Source organism: Lampetra fluviatilis, chromosome 35 (genome assembly GCF_964198595.1).
Source record: "Lampetra fluviatilis chromosome 35, kcLamFluv1.1, whole genome shotgun sequence".
NCBI lineage: Eukaryota > Metazoa > Chordata > Hyperoartia > Petromyzontiformes > Petromyzontidae > Lampetra > Lampetra fluviatilis.
In genome coordinates, this window is record NC_136309.1 from 11,322,042 (window position 1) to 11,341,553 (window position 19,512).

Genomic DNA, 19,512 nt, shown 5'->3' on the forward strand with positions numbered 1-19,512 from the left:
ACTGACGTCGCATGCATTGCGCGAGACGACGTTGTATTACGAAAATGATTCACCTTGCCCGTGGCCCTGCTTGGCCCCTGAACCACGTTCAAGATACCTCGTGAGGCTAGAGTTTGATGATTTGGATGTGGGTCGGCTCGGCAAATAGCCAGTGGAGAGAGCCACGCGTACCGTGAGGGCTTGGATGTGCCAGTGGAAAAGGGGTATGAGAGATAAGGGGGCGGCAGACTGTATGGTATTCCCTCGTTATTCATGAACTTTCTATCCGTGATTTTGGCTATCCACGAATCACATCTGGAACTCTAAAGGACTGAATTGAGAGAGAGGGAAAGAAAGTGATGAGATGAAGTGATAAAAGAGAATGTGATGCCAGAAAGTGATCAGATAAAGTGATAAGAGATAAAGTGATGAGAGGAATGTGATGCGGTAAACTGATTAAAGTGATTCGAGAGAAAGTGATGAAAGAGATACGTAATTGTCATGTATTTAATAGCTTTGTTATTTATTAGAGGCTAATATCACAAGCATCTCTGGAACGTATCCCTTGCGAAAGCGAGGGATACTATATAGCCAACGTTCGTTATTGCATCGGGTCGGCTGCTCGGGTTTCCCTTCTTCATCTACTTCTATTCTGTGCCTCTTCTCCGGGTGAGCTCTTCAAAAATAAGTTCACACAGGTAATCAGAAGCCTCGTTGGGCGTCGCCCTCCATCTGACTAGTATGACATGCGCAAGCAGTGGAAACTTCAGAATCAGAGTCGGTATTTATCCTGGAGAAATCTAATAAGCAATGAAGCTCTTTTTCACAGATGTCTAGTCGTGGTGTGTCAGAAAGTAACTTGTATTGCCTTCAACAGCATAATCCTGGTTATTTTTTATAACCTCGGTTAATGTTCGTACGTAGCTCGGCAACAACCTCATTGTCCCCAAAACAAGGACTGTTTTGGCTGAGCAGCGTTTCTCCGTTGCTGCACCAGGCATCTAAAACTCTTCTCTCCCACTGCACAAACGCAGCATCCAAGCACCATCCACCATAAGCAGTAGTTCAGGCTCTCACCTGTTCTGGCCCTCACATCTTCAGACCTTCACCTGTTCAAGCTCTCACCCGTTCAGGCCCTCACCTGTTCAGCTTTTCACCTGTTCAGGCTCTCACCTGATCAGGATCACATGAGAGACTTTGAGCTTTGGCTCTACACCTCCGAGTTCTCGATCGAAAGTTGTGCTGATTTGCAAAATCTGTGCTCACTATGAAGTGTTTTATCATTATTATTAATACCATAAGTTCATCGTTCCTTCCAGTCAGAAAGAACCCTTGCTCGGCTCTGGCCAGGTCTCAGCTTATTTATTGTATGAGTTGCCATCTCTTGTTTTTGTTAGATTATCGCCGTAGTTCAAACACAGTGATCCCCGACCCCCCCGGTGCAGTAGGCAAAAGACCATCGCGTTTCTGCTCCCACAGCTTTGCCTGCAGCAAGTCAGGCCACATCCTGGAGATCGACTACAAGAACGTGACCATACGCAATGTGCGGCGCCTGCTGCCATCGCCGGGCGTGCGTGCCAGCTACGACGCTGGCAAGCGTGCCCCCCCGTCCGGTGAGCCAGGACCGCCATGCCACCAACGATGTCTTGTGTGAGCCATCTACGGCCATCCCCCTGCGTTCTCCTCCCTGCGTCTGTTGTCACGCCCTGCCCCCCGCTCCTCCTTGTCCCTCTGCACTACTGCTCTACTACAGGCGGTGTTTGCTCTTAAGAGAAGGAATAGGTACAAATAGCCTCCATGTCACTGATTGTATCCCTACTGTGATGATAGTTTAATTGATTCAATTATGCGTCTCGCATGGCTGCTGACAACCAGATATTGCAGTCGCGAGTGTGTCCGTATAAACTGTCGTGGCAATTTATATGGATACTGGCAAGCATAAAAAGGCTTATTTGTTCATCATTTTGATACTGGAAAAAACGTCCCGTAGATATAAGTGCTCAACCCGATCTATTTATACTTTCATACAGGGACTCCTCTACTTACGAACGAGTTAGGTTCCAGAGGTCTGTTCGTAAGTCGATTTGTTCGTAAGTCCAACTTTACTCCTGTCGATTCCAACATGTTGTACGGCGTGTACACTAAACATGGGGAATGGCTTTAAAAGTTGTATACACTCCTGTAGATGTAAATACCACCGGTTCTTCACATTCTGTAGATGTAGATGCCACGACCACCATCTATTGCGCGGCGGTTGAACTTACGACTCTTGGTCTGAACAGGCAACTGGACATACAACTGGACAAACAACACACCGGTGTGCTGTACAAGTAACAAATTGGCATGTTCTGTTTACGTGACAAACCTTACTAATTATCTGGGTCGGGTGGTGGTGGGTTTAACGACACGCTTATATTTACGCAATCTAACCCAAAAAAACCTGTATTATGGATGATATTGGTCGCGAAAGTCTACGTGTTAAACAGACCAGTTTGTTCATATCTCTAAAAGTTAACAAGTCGAATGTTCATCAATGGAGGAATCCCTGTACTTGCATTGCCTTTGTACTGCTCGCCTTTTGGCGTTATCTGGTCTAACTGGTGAGACTAAGCCATAAAGAAGGCTGTCTGGTGTAGGCCAATCAGTTTCAAAGACGATGCAGATATTATCCGAGCATGTTTGTTTGGATGTTTTGCCACGTATATGTAGTTAATGCAGTCTCGATGCCTTTGTAATAGGTGTTTATTTGATATTTGAACATTTAACACCACTTTTTTTTTTACCACAAAGGGTCAAGCCTCTTATATTTTTTCATCATTTTGATACTGGCCAAAAAGGTCCCAAAGATTATGACACTATCTCCCTGTGAATACTCGATCCCATCAGGACCGGGCATCGGGATAAACAGCATGTCCGTGTCGGAGGGACTGTGCGCAACAGGCTCCGACGACGGCTTCCTGCGGCTCTGGCTGCTGGATTTCTCCACCATGCTCCTGGAAGCCGGTGAGACTGACGCACGGGGGAGGAGTGGGGCAGCACTCAAGGTCGAGAGAGTGCTCTTTGGGAGCAATCCCCTCCACGCCGATCTGCACATCCGTCAGGCCCAAAATTGCCCAGTGACGAGGTGACACTTCGCTCAGTATGGCCGTCACAAGTCGGGGGGTAGGGGGGGGTAGGGGGGGGGTTCAATTAACTGTGAAGGAGGTGGGGCAACGGAGTGGAGGCTGGAAGGGTAGGAGTAAGGCAGTGCCGCAGATGTTAAATAGGAATACCAGAGCGTCTATCACAGGGGGTGCCGCGGTGGCGAGATGTTAACTCCCTCTTTTTGTATGCAGGAGGTCGTGGGTTCGATTCCGACCCTGACACCGAATGTATATTTGGAGTGTGCATGTCTCTCTCCCTGTGGTTGCGTGGATTTCTCTCCTGTCCTCTGGCTTTTCTCTCCACATTTAGAGACTTGCATTGAGAGAACTTGGCTGCTATAAATTTCCACGTGATGAGCCACTTCGTTGAATAATCATTTGTGGCCAAGTAGCTTCTGAAAAAGAGCTACACAGCTCAGTGGGCCTTTCCTGGTAAAATAAAAAATAGTTTCGTTTAGTGGAAGAGCTGTAGCCGGTGGCATAGGGCACGTGGTGAATTAATGTGGCATGTGGCTAGCGTGTTTATTTGCCCATACCATCGGCTACAGCATCTGTGCAATAAGCGACACCATTTGAAAGTTCTCATGATAATGAGCCATACATATTTTATATGATGAAAGAATAGCACTGCAAGATGCCTCTGCAGTGAGAAAAGATGGTTAAAATTGCTCTACACGTTATGGACAGGAGCTAAACACAAGCGTATCTGTCTTTCGTCAGGAGCTGAGACTGCCACAAATGTTATTTTAGCAGTACATTTCACGAAAAAAAGTGAGAAAAATATCCTCCCCCACGCAGTGTTGGTGACAATGTTTTTATTTATCAGATTCAAACTTTTACTCGCAATATTTTAAGTGATGGGTACCAGAGACTTATTCGCCGCCCCTTCTTGTGTTTAGAACTGCTTTTTGTGTTTGGTTTGTTGTCCTTCACCGCACCTCCGATTATTACGGTTAGCTGCCTATGGTGCAAAAGAAGTTCAACATATCTTGACTTTAAGCTTCTTTCGTGACTGCAGGAATTCATATTCTTGTATATTTCGGTAAAGTCACGTAGATAGGTTCAAAGAAAATAACAAAAAACTACGACGTTTCGATCGCAACACAAGCGGTCGTCTTCAGGAAAAGGGGGGTTAGCTTCCAACAAAAGACACAAGAATATGAAGTTCAACATACATACACACATACCCCAAGTCTGCTCGGTGTGATGGCGACAGCCTCTCGGCCATCCCCCGTGACGCCAATGGCGTTCCATGCTTGCTTGCTTTTGACGCAGAGCACGAGGCCCCGGTGTCGGCGGTGGCGATCTCGGCAGATGGGCGGCGTGTGCTGGCCGCCACGGCAGGGCCCGCGGGCGCCAGCCTGGGCTTCCTGGAGGTGGCGTCGCGCCACTACGCCACGCTGGCGCGCTCGCACGCCGGGCCCGTACTGGGCTGTTCGGCGGACGGAGCGCGGCGCCACCTGGTCACCGTGGGGCGCGATGCGAGTGTGCGCGTTTGGGACTCGGACAGCGGCCAGCAGGTACCTGTGCTTCTCGCATTTTGCCTCTTTCAGAGTTCTGTTGCCTCCAAAGGCCACGTTTTTAGAAGTGATGCAGGAAGCATCGTCTTTCTCTTCCAAATGTGTGCGGATGCCACACACATCCCTATTTACTTAACTTTGTGTTAATCAGTTTGCCCTCATTCGCCCAATAAGCAAGATTTTCTACGTCTGCTTTTTCACTTTAAATGTTTTTGCATGATCATAAACCACATGAAGCAAACCGGTTAAATAAAGGTTACCAGTTCGCCGCACATACAGAAATGTCTTGAGTAGTTAACATATGAAGATATCTTCCTTTTAACCTAACCAAGAAGGCATATGTTCCACGCGGTGGCTTACTGCCATGCGTTTTGTTCGTACGCATGTACCAATCAGTGCATTCGTTACTCACATTCCACTAGAAAATAAAACGTTACTGCTTCCTGACTTTCGTAATTCTGAAAACGTTTACCGGTTATCGGCTAGCAAGTCGCTTACTCATTTAGATTTGTTACCATGTCATTGCCGTGTGGTTACTCTGTTGTTGTTGTGTCATTGTCGTGTTGCCGTGTCATTACCGCATCGTTGCCATGCTGTTATGGTGGCCGTTTTATTGCAGTGTCGTTATCCTGTCGTCGCCGTGTCGTAGCTGTGTCATTGCAGTGTCATCACCATGTCGCTACCGTGTCATTACCGTGTTGTTGCCCTGTGCTCATGCGCGGCAGCTGCTGGACTTCTCGACGCTGGCGGTGGTGCCGTGTGTCGTGTGCTGCCACCCGGTGCGCCAGCTGCTTGCGTGCGGCTTCAGCGACGGCTCGGTGCGCGCGTTCAGCGTCGCCAGCACCGCCCTCCTGGCGGAGCACAAGTAAAGTGATCGAGACATCCGTGCACCACCGATGATGATTGGCCGCGCGTAACGAGTTTACTCAATCAGTGCCGTTCATTTTTGCATGCCTGCTGCTGATAATATTCAGGTGTTTATAGGCCGTGAAATGACGGTATAACAAACAGCAGATTGCGCTACGAACTTGACGGCCCGAGGTCGAGTGATATCTGACCATGTGCCCAGTGTCACCCACACTTTATCATTCCCGCACTGACCAAGCGTTATGCAGTATGGCCAAACAACCCCCATAACGGACCTGCCATGGCGAGACGACCTTCCAGCAGGGCCTTGGCAAGGGACCGTATACTAATTTACTGTATCGAGGTGTATGGTAATGCTGCAAATGTGAGTGTCTGCATACTCTTAGGTTTTTTCGGTAAAGTCACGTAGGTGATATTACGTACATGACTTTACCGAAAAAACCTAAGAGTATGAATCCTTGCAGTCACGAAAGCTTCAAATCTAGAAGTGTCTGCATATATGTAGTAAACGTGTGGGGTGTGTCACCGCGGTAGTGTAGTGGTTAGCGCACTGCACTACGAACCTGGCAACAGGAGTTCGATTCCCGCTCACGGCCAACCCCAGTGATGTGTATCTGAACCGGTCTTGGGCCTCCCCCGAGTCGACTCAGCCTCAAATGAGTACCTAGTACGGTGTGTATGGAAACTTCACCGTGAGGGAAACAACGGCGGCCGGGCATGGTGCTGGCCACCCACCTCCTTGTGTGCCGTGCCGGCCTTCATAGGTGCTACTCACTAACAGCACTTGCCCCAACAGTCGGTTGAAGGCTGTACAGGCGGGATCTTTGTATTTGGTGTGTCACCGCTTCCACGATACAGGCAGCACAGGGGCCAGATCACTGCCCTGGCGTTCTCACGCAGTGGAGAATTCATGTACAGCGCCTGCTCGCTCGGAAGCCTCGCGATGTACGACGCGTCCGACGACGACCTGCCCGCGCTCCGGGTGCTGGGTGAGCCTGCGTGCCAATGGGTGTTTAATTCTGTCTCGCTACTGGCTGCACAGGCACTGGTGTCAATGAAGGTATAGTTGCCTGAATTATTTGTTTCCCCCCAGGAAGCACTTTTCAGGAATGTACAATCTGTTTCAGGCACTTTAGTTTAGTTTGTTGTCCTTCCCCCACATCTCCGATTAGCACGGTTGGCTATGTAATAAGGGCCGACTGGGATTTGTCTTCAAGATCCACCATGGACTCGCCCCACCCATTAATGTTGATGTTTAAAAACTTCAAGTGTAGAAATGTACTTATTTCCATCGACTATGTTGCTGGCCAGTAGATGGCAGTCATCTGACAAAAGAGCCCAGGATATTTAAGAAAGCATAACTTAGGCTAGTTAAGCTTTTCCTTAATTATACATGTAATCAATTATTTACTGATGCAGTGTTTGTTCAGCATGATGTTGATAAAGCTCTTATCATCCTGTCGTTACAAGATTGTGGGACTCCCATTTCTTAGACCTTTTCACTCACGGGCCATGATAATAATTGTGGCCATGAAAAGTTTACAATCGCTCGAGTTCATGAGTTCCCCCCCGCCCCCCACACTGCTCTCCTAATGGGGAGTGTGCCGGGTTGAGGGGCTTTAGCGATGAGAGGCCTCACCTCCTCCGAACTGCTACTGCAGGGAACGTTGTCGCAACAAGGGGCAGACGGGCGGCCGATGAGGAGGAGGAGCACGACGGAGACGACGCCCCGAGTGTCCTGTCCCTGTCGACTGACGGACGACGCTTAGCCTTCGTGGGGCCCAGCCAGGATGCGGTGACGGTGATGGACGCGCGGTCACTGGAGGAGGTGAGACTATACCCCCTCTACCCACCTCGTGTGCTCCGCCTGCGTGTCCCCACTCTCGCCGGCGTCGCTTCATCGCTCTCCTGTCTCTCACGTCTAACTGTAAACCATAAGAAGAGCATCTCTTGGCAATGTATTTTATTATTACTCGGCTTGTTTGTTTACCCAGCAAAGAACCACTGAGTCTCAAAGGGGTGGGGGATGTGGAAGGGGTGGTGGGGTGTGGCAGGGAGGGGTGATAGGGGAAGGGGGGGTAGGGGTGTTGAGGGGACGGCATGGAGGGGTGACAGGTGAAGGACTGTGAGGTAGGGGTGTTGAGGGGTGATAGGGGAAGGGGGGTTGAGGTAGGGGTGGTGGAGGACGGCAGGGAGAGGGGGGAGACGGGTGATAGGGGAAGGACGGTGAGGTAGGGGTGTTGAGGGGTGATAGGGGAAAGGGAGTTGAGGTAGGGGTGGTGGGGTGTGGCAGGGAGGGGTGATAGGGGAAGGGGGTTGAGGTAGGGGTGGTGGGGGACGGCAGGGAGAGGGGTGATAAGGGAGGGAGGTTGCGGGGAGCTGTGCTACCTCAGACCTACAAGCTTCACTGCAGTACTGTACTGTACACACCACAAGTACTGTACTTTTTTATTGCGTCATACACTATACAGTACACAGTATAGTAGTCCATGTGTACGTGTAAATGTGAAATCGCAGCAACCCGGAATATTTCAGCTATCCGGACCGGGGCTCCTCTCTATGAGTCTGGTAGTCTGCGGTTTCACTGTTTGTGCATTATTATTTACGAATTACTGTGTACATTCTGTAAAGAGGATCCTGGTGGATATCAATATTAATAAAGTATACGCTTGTATGTATGTTGAACTTATTTCGCACCGTACATAGCCAACCGTGCTAATCGGATACGTGATGGCTTCTAACCAATTCCAGCTTTAATCAGATAACTAATTTAAAACATACGCATACATTATTGTCACATGGCGCCAGTAGTGACTGTTAACAAGAAAACAAATTCCATTTTGGGGAAAGTAAGTTATGCAACTCCTATTACAAACCAGCCACTTTTGATTCGGTTAGCCAAAGTAGTCAAGAGGTGGTAACACATCTGAGAGTATGTCCACCGCGGAGATAGGAGCAATGAGCTCGGCTCATGCGCAGGTACTAGATGAATCGTTGCGTCAACGTACCACGATAGGTGATGACGGCTTGGAGGAGGCCTTCATCCAGCTGTGAATTGATCACGGCTGCTGCTGATGACGATGATGACGGAGCAGAGTTATTCCTCTCTACCGGTACAGAACCGCTGGCGCGTGCTCACACACCTCCGCGACCCCCGTGGGTGCCGCCCGCAGGTGCTGCGAGTCTCCGTGAGCGCCGGCACTGCCACGGGGCACGAGGACCCGGGGCCCGAGCGGGCACTGGCGGTCCGCTTCGCGCCTCCCGACTCGAGCCGGCTGCTGGTGCTCACGCGATCCCGCGGGATCGTCATCCTCGATGCGGCGACGGGCCGCAACCTCCGAGAGGTGCGCCATGCAAACGGCGCGGCCGGAAATGCGGCCGCGGACTCGTGGGACCGAGCGTGAGCGAGCTGATGCTCTGCAGAGAGAGAGGCACGGAGAAATGGGAGGCTGCACAACCCTTATTCAGTGACTCCGCTTGCGGAGTCTGCGGACGTAGCTGCACATGCAGGACTGGCTTGTCCGTGTGGGTCTCTTAAGTATATGGGGTACCACAGTGGCGAGATGTTAACTACCTCGCCTGGCATGCAGGAGGTCGTGGGTTCAATCCCAACCCTGACACCTGTATATTCGGAGTGGCATGTTCTCCCCGTGATCGCGTGGATTTTACTTCAGGTCCTCCGGATTTTCCCTCCGCATTTCGAAACATGCATTTAGAGTTACTCTTTGGTTATTTCGGTAAAGTCACGTCGAAAATAAAATAATAATAGAATACGAAATTTCGGTTGCAACACAAGCGGCCATCATCAGGTAAGAATGAATGAGAAAAAACAAACATAGTAAACTTAGAAACACAATGCAACACAATACAGAGAGCCGGCCAACACAACAGCCAACACCCTACCTGGCAGACCATGCTCCTCCAAAGAATGACAAGCAGAGAGACAGCGTCACTGTGTCGGTGCCTTAAATAGAGAGAGGGGGAGGGGGTGAGGCAGAGAAAGAGGGGGGGGGGATTGGGGCAGAGGACAATGAGAGAGTTGTGTGAAATTCTGGAGTATTTGGCTGCTATACATTTCCACATGATAAGCCACTTCGTTGAGTTATAATTTGTGGCCAGGTCACTTCTGAAAAGGAGCTATATAGCTCGGTGAGCCTTACCTGGTAAAATTAAAAAAAAATTGTAATTTAATATAGGTCTCTGTAGGTTTGTAGTGAGTCCAACTGAGTCACAAATGTTGTTCTTTAGAGGCAACATCAACCCGTTAACACAAAGGGGTAAGTGCCCCTTCATCAGATACAGCCTAGGGTGGTGACCACCCAGCTAACTGCCCTATACGGAAGAGTTACAGCTACGAAGGGTCATACCCTCACTCGGATCCCCGACCACGTGTTGATGCCTCGTAGGACGTAGAGCTTCCAGCTTGTAGATGTGGAGCTTCCAGCTTGTAGGACGTGGAGCTTCCAGCTTGTAGAATGCAGCGACCTCGGTCCGTCTCAGGGACCCACCTTATATCCTCCCGAGTCGGGGCTGGCTCCACCCTTGGCCCCGCCCACCTTCTCGAGCGTTCTAGCTCCCTCCCGATCCCTCTCAGAGCTCTCCCCGGACACGTGATCACCCTCTAGCCCCCCCCCCCACCTGGGGCCCTCTCTGTGGACACTCTGGATCACGTGCCTACGGGGTCAACCAGAGTGCCATGGACGGGGCAACCCTGTCCCTGGGCTGACACTCTCCCGCTCCCCCTTGTGGGAGCCCGCACTACACGCTATGCGTGGTGCCCGCGCTATCCCAGCGCTCACCAAGCCCCACTAGGGCTGGTACTACACCCACCTACGGGGTGTACGCGATGACAGTGCATCGCACGCCGTGCTCTGCTAGAGCCGGCCTCACACAGCAACCCACACGGTGCTGTTCGTGATGTAGGGACATCGCACGCCACGGCCCTCTCGGGCCGGCACCATACAGTAACATCCCTGATGTCACTACACGTTTATTGGTCTCTATCTATGTGAGTTTTACGTGTCAGTGGTTCTCTGTCAACTTGTTGGTCTCTCTGTGAGTCTATGGGTTTTTTTTGTGAGTCATCTTGTAACGTCATGTGTGGTATCTGCAGACGTATATGGGTCTTTACGAGTCTATGTGTCTCTATGTAAGTCTACGAGTTTCAGGGGCCAGTCAACCAGTGACTTCACTCGTGGTATCTCCAGATGTACCTGCACATTGAGGATTGAACTCTTATCCCACTCGTGCACCTGTCGCTCACTGACTTTTTGTCTCTCATAACTCTGTGAATCTCTGTTTAGGTGTGACTTCTTAACACGTGTGACGTCTTTCGTTTGAGGGGTAAGGCTCCGAGTCAACACAATTGCCACCTGGCTGTTGCATACTCCACTCGAAAAGCACGGTGACCCCTCTCCTCGGGAGGTAGAGTGTGGACACGCACAGCCCTCGCTCACATTTGGCCGTCACGTTCCCGGACGCGCAGCTTTCGGCGGCTCACCACACGCGCTGCGTCTCCACGGACGTGAGCGAGGACGGCCGCTTCTTCGCCACGGCCGGAGACCGCGTGGTGAAAGTGTGGGACGCGCGCGCCCAGCACCGCACCGATGCGCAGGTGGGGGGGCGCGCGCGCACGCGTGGCTGATGGTTGCGTGACACGTAATGCAGGTTGGGCGCCATAGATGTTTGTAGAGCACAGGTGGGTGACGCACATCGTGGGTGGTAGGCAGGTGGGTGTCACACAGGTATAGCAAAGCGAGACAAACTCTCTCCTGAAAGCCCTCTTGTGGCGAGCAGACCAGAGCATTGGTACGTAGCTCCTGAACATATTTCCATCATACGCAAGAACAGAATCGAATTTGAATGCCGCTCTATAAACAGATCAACTCGTTGCTACAATGCATGTGGGTTGACGGTCTCGTTCAGGCAACTTTTTTGTGTTTAGTTTGTTGTCCTTCCCCCCGCACCTCTGATTAGGACAGTTGGCTACGTACGGTGCGAAATAAGTTCAACATACATACAATGATGTATGTGTGTATGTTGAACGTACTTTGCAAAAGAAGTTCAACATACAGTGAGGGAAAAAGTATTTGATCCCCTGCTGATTTTGTACGTTTGCCCACTGACAAAGAAATGATCAGTCTATAATTTTAATGGTAGGTTTATTTGAACAGTGAGAGACAGAATAATGACAAAAAAATCCAGAAAAACGCATGTCAAAAATGTTATAAATTTTTTGGCATTTTAATGAGGGAAATAAGTATTTGACCCCCTCTCAGAAAGATTTCTGGCTCCCAGGTGTCTTTTATACAGGTAACGAGCTGAGATTAGGAGCACACTCTTAAAGGGAGTGTTCCTAATCGCAGCTTGTTACCTGTATAAAAGACACCTGTTCACAGAAGAAATCAATAATCAGATTCCAAACTCTCTACCATGGCCAAGACCCAAAGAGCTCTCCAAGGATGTCGGGGACAAGATTGTAGACCTGCACAAGGCTGGAATGGGCTACAAGACCATCGCCAAGCAGCTTGGTGAGAAGGTGACAAGAGTTGGTGCGATTATTCGCAAATGGAAGAAACACAAAAAAACTGTCAATCTCCCTCGGCCTGGGGCTCCATGCAAGATCTCACCTCGTAGAGTTGCAATGATCATGAGAACGGTGAGGAATCAGCCCAGAACTACACGGGAGGATCTTGTCAATGATCTCAAGGCAGCTGGGACCATAGTCACCAAGAAAACAGTTGGTAACACACTACGCCGTGAAGGACTGAAATCCTGCAGCGCCCGCATGGTCCCCCTGCTCGATAGAAAATCTGTAGAGGGAGCTGAAGGTTCGAGTTGCGAAACGTCAGCCTCGAAACCTTAATGACTTGGAGAAGATCTGCAAAGAGGAGTGGGACGAAATCCCTCCTGAGATGTGTGCAAACCTGGTGGCCAACTACAAGAAACGTCTGACCTCTGTGATTGCCAACAAGGGTTTTGCCACCAAGTACTAAGTCATGTTTTGCAGAGGGGTCAAACACCTATTTCCCTCATTAAAATGCAAATCAATTTATAACATTTTTGACATGCGTTTCTCTGAATTTTGTTGTTGTTATTCTGTCTTTCACTGTTCAAATAAACCTACCATTAAATTTATAGACTGATCATTTCTTTGTCAGTGGGCAAACGTACAAAATCAGCAGGGGATCAAATACTTTTTTCCCTCACTGTACATGCATACAATAACGTACGCTGCCGTGTAGACGCTCTCTGCGTGTGTTGCGTGCATGTTACGCGTCTTTTTGCGGTATCAAGTGTGGGAGGCTGAAACGCTCGCCGTGTCCCCAGACGTTCATCGGGCACTCTGAGAGCGTGCGGCACGTGATGTTCACCCCGGACCAGCTGGGGCTCGTCAGCGTGGGCGACGCCATCCTCATCTGGGATTTCCTGGCTCTGCCCGCGTTCAGGTGGAGCCCCAAACCCATATACGCCGTGCCAGCTTACCGCTCGTTCAGTCAGGGCCATACGCAGGGCAATACATTTACAGATGCCCCGCTGAATTATGGCGTCCCTGCTGCTTACTTGTGAACAGTTTGACGGAATATTGTGAGAGAGATGGCTGGATATCTTACCGAAGAGCTTTTTTTCCACCAGATTTGATACGTATTTTGAGATTGGTGGGAGACAGTATTTAGTGGAGTATCTATAAATGGATCGTCCTGTGTAATAAATTCAGTATAAAGCTTGTTGAGATGCAACAATAATTTATTTTGAGCCCTTGCCGGTCTCTCCCCCCAAAACGAGCGCTGTCCCCTTCCCTTACAATTTCCTCCCCAGTGGCCCACACCAATGCATGGTATGATTTTGAAGTGGCACCCACATCACGATTTGCAAATGGTACCACGGATAAGCAACACCACGGACCAATAATAAACCGAATTAGCCGATTGATTGGGTCAAAGGTAAATAATTTTTCACGATATTGAGCTTGTGCACATAAACTACGTATCACAAGCTTTCCAATGAACACTTATGGGTTTAAATTGGCGGAGTGTTCTATCAAGGAGAGAGAGGTTCCCCGGAGTAACATACAGATTAGTGTGTTGTTACGGAGGTAATTGAATGTTTGTGCTTTGTTTAACGACAATGTTTTGTTTTTTTTTCCCAGGGAGAAAAAGAATGGAAGAGCTCCTAAAGGATCTCCAAAGAAATTAGACAGCAGAGGTGAAGCGTATTTATTTTTTTATTCATAATTCGTTTATTTTGGATTAGATTGTGTCTGTAAAATGTTTAAAAGCCGAAGCAATATGTTTACAATTTCGTATGATCGACGTTTCGCTGGATATTACATGCAGCATGGTCAGGTGTTCACAAAAGCTCAGCTCTGTCAGGTGTGTGTATAAATAAAAAATCCTATTAAAATACATGGAAATGAGAAATTATCATATTACAAGAGTGTTCAGTGTTATTACATAAGTATTTTCTAAGCGATATATCACGGGATATCAGAATATAATCTTTTTTTAAATACTTTTTTTAATATTCACTTAGTTTACAAGTGCCTTTTCATCAAGGGGTCTATATATCAATCCAACCAGGGGAAGTTCAAGTTCATTTCAAGTTCAAGTTCATTTCAAGTTCATTTATTAGGTATAGCCCTGTGAGCCATTCGGCGCTTGAATCGGGTGCAACCGCAACAAACAGGGGAGCCCTATGGTAACATAAGCATACTCTCCAATGGAAGGTATCTGTGTGTGTGGAAATCCCACAGGATTTGTCCTATGGAGAGACAGGGTCCTGCCATGAGAACGTGGCATTTCCACTGATGGCTCAGTGCTGGCACCAGACTTGAGGGCCAATTTGAGCAGATAGACGCTTTAATAAGCATTATAGCAGCAATGACGCAACGTTTCCTAGCCTCTAGTTACTAAAAGCAACAGGACGCTTTACATGGCGACCATATAAACATAAACAGCACATTTAGACAAAACAAACACGCAAAACAGATCAAAACAAAAGTGCGAGTTGGGCAGATGGAACAGTGGTGCGACACGCATCGTCTCAACGACCACACCACCTATTAGCACGGTTGGCTACGTACAGTGCAAAAGAAGTTCACTATGCATTCTGCAGTCGTGTGTAACTGGAGGGCGATCCCTCAAACCAGGGAATAATATGGCAGGGGTGGCAATTAGGAATGGCGGTGGAAGTGCAAAGGGAGGTGGTAAATTTAGGCAGAATGTTATTGGGTTTAACACGTAGGCTTTCGTGACAAATATCATCCACAATAGAGGTTTTTTGGGTTAGATCGCCACCACCCGACAGGTAAACAGAACATGCCAATTCGTCACTAGTACAGCACACCGGAGTGTTGGAGAGCCAAGCCACAACATTTACAATCTGAGTACGACGTTTCGCCAGTAATTACAACAACTAGCTTCATCAGGCGACAGCCAGATTTGTGGAGAAGTCCAACTGTTTCGTTCCTTATATAGAGGCGTAGATATGGTGACCATGCTTCTGCACTCATGCGCCACGTTGGGGCGGGGGGGGGGGAATACTGAGGCAACGTGCATTATGCCCTTTGAACTTGTCCTTCCTGTCTATTGTGTATATTAAAATAGCCGTACCTATTGCAGGGCGGGTTTTAATGACACATTTATATATTTACGCGATCTAACCCAAAACAACCTTTATTATGGAGAATGTTATTTGGTTTGCTTTTTAAACACGGTTGCGCGTGATTTGCGTGAACGTCGTGCGGTATTCCGTGACAAGCCGTGCACAGAGTGGACCCCGATGTTGCCGCCGGAGCTTCCGCGTTGGTGTCTAGCCTGCCCATCCTGGATGTGAGCTCCATACGAGGGCCCGTCGCAACCAAGGCCTCCAGCCCACGGGCAGCCCGCCGCCCAGACGGCACGCAGAGCCGCGAAGGTGACGCCGCCAATTTGCCTCCCCATCCGTATTTGTGCGAACGACCAATCCAACACTCGCCATTACTCACTAGGTGGTGGCTGCTGTAGTCACAAGGTGGGCTGCAGCTGCATTCCATCTGCACCTCCGATTAGAAGATCAACATACATACATGTTGACGCTGCACCAGCTTCTGATTTTTTTTACCCAAGAAAGCCTCGCTCAGTCTCAAGTGTGTTTTTCAGCAGGGTCCTGCCCAAGCGTTCACAGTAGTAGGCGATGTTGCTATATGTGCAATCCCAATTAACTAATGTGCAGGTAATGTTTCAGCATTGGGATACTTGACTTGTACTGTTTACATTGTATATGTTTTTTTAGCAAAGGGAGGAAACTCATGCAGAACAGGGGGAGAACATACAAATTGGACAACTAAACCCAGGCCCTTCTTGCTGTGTGGCATGAGTATTACCACTGTGCCACTCCACTGCCTGTCTGTAAAATGTACATGTTTATATTGTTCCCGCTCCCTTTGTTTTGTCCTTGTGCATTTTCTTGATATTTGTGAATTCACCAATGAGATAAATTAAGCGTAGACATAGTCCATACTTAAGCCCCCTAAAATGTTTCAGCTTAGGCATATAAGGTCAGCTGAGCTTTGAACATTTCCTATACATCGGCAAGGAAGCTTCCAGTTCCTCCTTGTCTCTGATTGTAAAACAAATTGAACAACTGATGATCCTGCGTTCACCGATTCGCTCTATTCACTCTCGCTGTCATACAGGCACTTCCTTGTCACTATTTTATCACGACCCACAAGGTCACCGTTCCCATGAGCTTCATGCGTCGATGCCTCCTCCGATGTCAAGCTCTGCTCGACTGTGGAAATCCCTCCCACCATCCCGTCGTCATCATCGGCCATGATCACTCCCCACTGCTGAATTAAAAACTAAACTCACGGAGAGACCAACAAGTCGACGTAGAGACCCATAAGCACGTAAACTCGCATGGAGACCAATAAACATATAGAAACGCATATTAAAATAATTTATTTTTAAACCAGGTAAGTTTCACTGAGCTAGGTCTTTTTCAAAAGTGGCCTGGCCACAACTGATAGCTCAAAGAAGTGTCTTATCATGTGTATATTTCTAGCAGCCAAATACTCTAAAAATGTACTCGACCACAGGGAAAACATGCAAACTCCAAATATACAGGCGTCAAGGTCAGGATCAAACCCATGTCCTTCTGCATACCAGGCGAGGTAGTTAACATCTCGCCACCATCACCCTCGTCACCTCTCGTGTTTCTGCGATGCAACGATCCGTCTCGTACCTACACACAAGGTCATCTCTGAGGTGGGCACATTCTCTCCGGTGTGTTCCCTCCTCTGGCTGCCACCCCCATCATTAGCCCCAAGCGCCAGCCATTATCCTTTCTAGAGATGCATCTTTTCACAAGTCCATTTTTATTTGCGGTCGACACCGTGTCTCTAACTTGCACATGTAAAAAAAAAAGGCTGGAAAAAACCTGCAAAAACAAATCAAAGCAAAAGTTTAGATGTGTCTAAATACACATGGGGAGGATGCATGATTGGAATCACACTCGGCGGAGCACGTGAGTTTGAGGCAGTAGAAATGTATTCTCTATTTAAACAACAATGTGTTAACCGCTGAGGATTAAGGCTGGAGTTGCGAGGGCTTTCTTCTCTCATTCCTGTTGCTCTGTGCCCCCTGTACCGTTCCCGTCTCGCTGTAATATGCACTGATGCCTACTTTATTGGGAGCGATATTGGCACTAAAAGAAAGATTGATATTTGACGATGCGCATATCGAAAAGTCAAATATTTGTCCCTTTTGCTCTTATTCTGTGTGCGTGTGCCACCAGTGGTGATTCACCGCGGTGAAGTGTCCAGGAGAGGGGGCGCGTCGGGCGATGAGATGGAGTGGAGCGGAGGCCGCTGTCGCTCGCGCGGGGGTCGCCGCACGGTCGTCATCGTCAACGAGAAGACGGGTGACCGCAGCGTCGCAACGCGGCTCATCGCCACACCGCGCAAGCGCAAGCCCCAGCAAGACGAGGGTGCCAAGGGTCCGTTGCTTGATATCATTGTCTTCATCATTCTCTAGTCTATGGGTCTTTTGGTAAAGTCACGTAGAAAGAAAATACATTTATTAATAGAATACGACGTTTCGATTGCAACAAAAGAAACCGTCATCAGGTAAGAATTAATGAGATAACAAACTTAGAAATATGCAATACAACACAGAGAGTCGGCTAACACAACAGTCAACACCCTACCTGGTTGATTACGTTCTTCCAAAGATTGCTAAATTTGAGAGAGAGACAAAACACAGACACAGAGACACAGGCAGACACACAAGCAGAGAGAGACACACACAGAGACACAAACACATAGACACATCATTCTCATAATTCCCATTATCATCATCGTCCATCAACCATGATCTGTTCACTGCTGTCCACATTACTCACCATTTCTCACGTTCTTGTGATGCCACAATGCCTCCAGCTCCTGTACAAGCTGATCTCATCGATGCATTCTCACAGGGGTCATGCTCTCAAGATATCTGCCCCCCTCTGGGTCCCATTCTATCACCAATTTCATTCAAATATATACTGAAAAATAATTTACACCATCTTTATCTTTTACACCACTATCTTTAGCAATTTGATCTTATGTACAATTTTACAATTTCTCTAAAGCGCCTTGGAACAAGGCACTGTGTACATCTAGATAAGATATTTAGGCAAAAGTTGACCTGTGTACACAGTCATAGGTTCAACAAATTTGTTTGGTTATCGTAGTTGTTAGTATGTTAAACTGCGGTGCTGATGTTTGTTTATTTTACTTTAATTGTTGCCCCTTACTGTCTACATTGTCACTGAAGCCCTCTGCCATGTTGTCTGATAACAGACGTCACGGTAGCGTCGGATGGGGAAGGCCGGGGCCCCGCGCTGCCCTACTGTCACTTCCAGGCGCGACGCGGGCTCACCGAGCACCCCCCGGTATGGCAGCCGGTCACGTGTGTGTCTGTGTGTGGAGCGGTAGTGTAGCGATTAGCTCGCTGCGCTACGAACCCGACGACCTGAGTTCCATTCCCGCTCGCAGCCAACACCAATGAGGATTTATCTGAACATGTCCCGGACCTCCCCTAGATCGACTCAGGCTCAACTGGTGCAGTGTGTAAATATCGCCACTAGGGAGACGAGGCTGCCGGACATGGTGCGAGCCACCCACCCTCGAGTGTGGTGTGCCCGCCTTTGTAGGTGCTCGCTGAGAGCACTTGCCCCGACAGTCTTTTAAAAGCTATACAGGGGATCTTTGTGATTTTGTTTGTGGTCACACGATAACGCGTGTTGGTAAAGTTGCCATAAGAATTAATCCGCACCACAGATTTATCCATACTGGGATAAACGGGGATCCACTGTAGATTCAACTTTCATTTTACATCTATAATCTCAAATGCATTGTTGCGAATACATGACAAACCAGTTTAAGCATAAATAAATGAAGTTACTATCTTTGAACTTGTCAAAATATGAGAAATAAAATACGGGAACGTGTTTTGCTTCAGTCATATTTCCTGGAAAACAGGTGTTTGGGACAATGGTGGCAATCACGCAAGTGATTCAAAGAGGCAAAATAGTGCTGGATGGTGCCATCTAAAATCTGTGCTGCCCTTACGAATCCTGTACAGGTGGCAAGCCTCTACAAACAAAAGTTATTGCAGTTCACGCGTTTACAATTTTGGTTCGCAACATGCCTGACAAATACTTGTTCAAACTTCTAATGGTTTAAATACAATCGGGGCGCTGCGGATTTTCTCTTTGCAGCAGCAGCCCACAGCTGCTGGCGAGCTGCCAGGCCTGAGGCTGAAGGCTGTCATCGGGTACAACGGCAACGGGCGCGGAAACCTGGTGTGGCGGCCGGACAACGGTATGGAGGGCGGCATCTGCACCCCCCTGATCTGTGACGTCCACACGCACGTCCGTCGCGACGACTGCTCGGCCAAACGCTTTGAGCGCATATACACACACTGTATGAGACTGCCGCCAGTGTGAGCCTTACTAGAACACTACCACTTAGTGCGTAT

At 48.6% G+C, this 19,512-nt stretch overlaps 1 protein-coding gene across 1 annotated transcript in view; it reads left to right on the top strand.

Annotated features, from left to right (window-relative positions):
- WDR90 (WD repeat domain 90) overlaps positions 1-19,512 on the top strand; it is a 55,069-nt gene that overhangs the window by 17,549 nt on the left and 18,008 nt on the right. The window contains exons 17-30 of the mRNA XM_078872942.1: positions 1,459-1,592; positions 2,866-2,982; positions 4,398-4,642; positions 5,368-5,507; positions 6,368-6,498; positions 7,171-7,337; positions 8,683-8,853; positions 10,995-11,123; positions 12,839-12,957; positions 13,659-13,714; positions 15,269-15,424; positions 17,285-17,485; positions 18,333-18,424; positions 19,253-19,355. Coding sequence (XP_078729068.1) covers positions 1,459-1,592; positions 2,866-2,982; positions 4,398-4,642; positions 5,368-5,507; positions 6,368-6,498; positions 7,171-7,337; positions 8,683-8,853; positions 10,995-11,123; positions 12,839-12,957; positions 13,659-13,714; positions 15,269-15,424; positions 17,285-17,485; positions 18,333-18,424; positions 19,253-19,355 — 1,961 coding nt within the window. The remainder of the gene's footprint in view (positions 1-1,458; positions 1,593-2,865; positions 2,983-4,397; positions 4,643-5,367; positions 5,508-6,367; positions 6,499-7,170; positions 7,338-8,682; positions 8,854-10,994; positions 11,124-12,838; positions 12,958-13,658; positions 13,715-15,268; positions 15,425-17,284; positions 17,486-18,332; positions 18,425-19,252; positions 19,356-19,512) is intronic.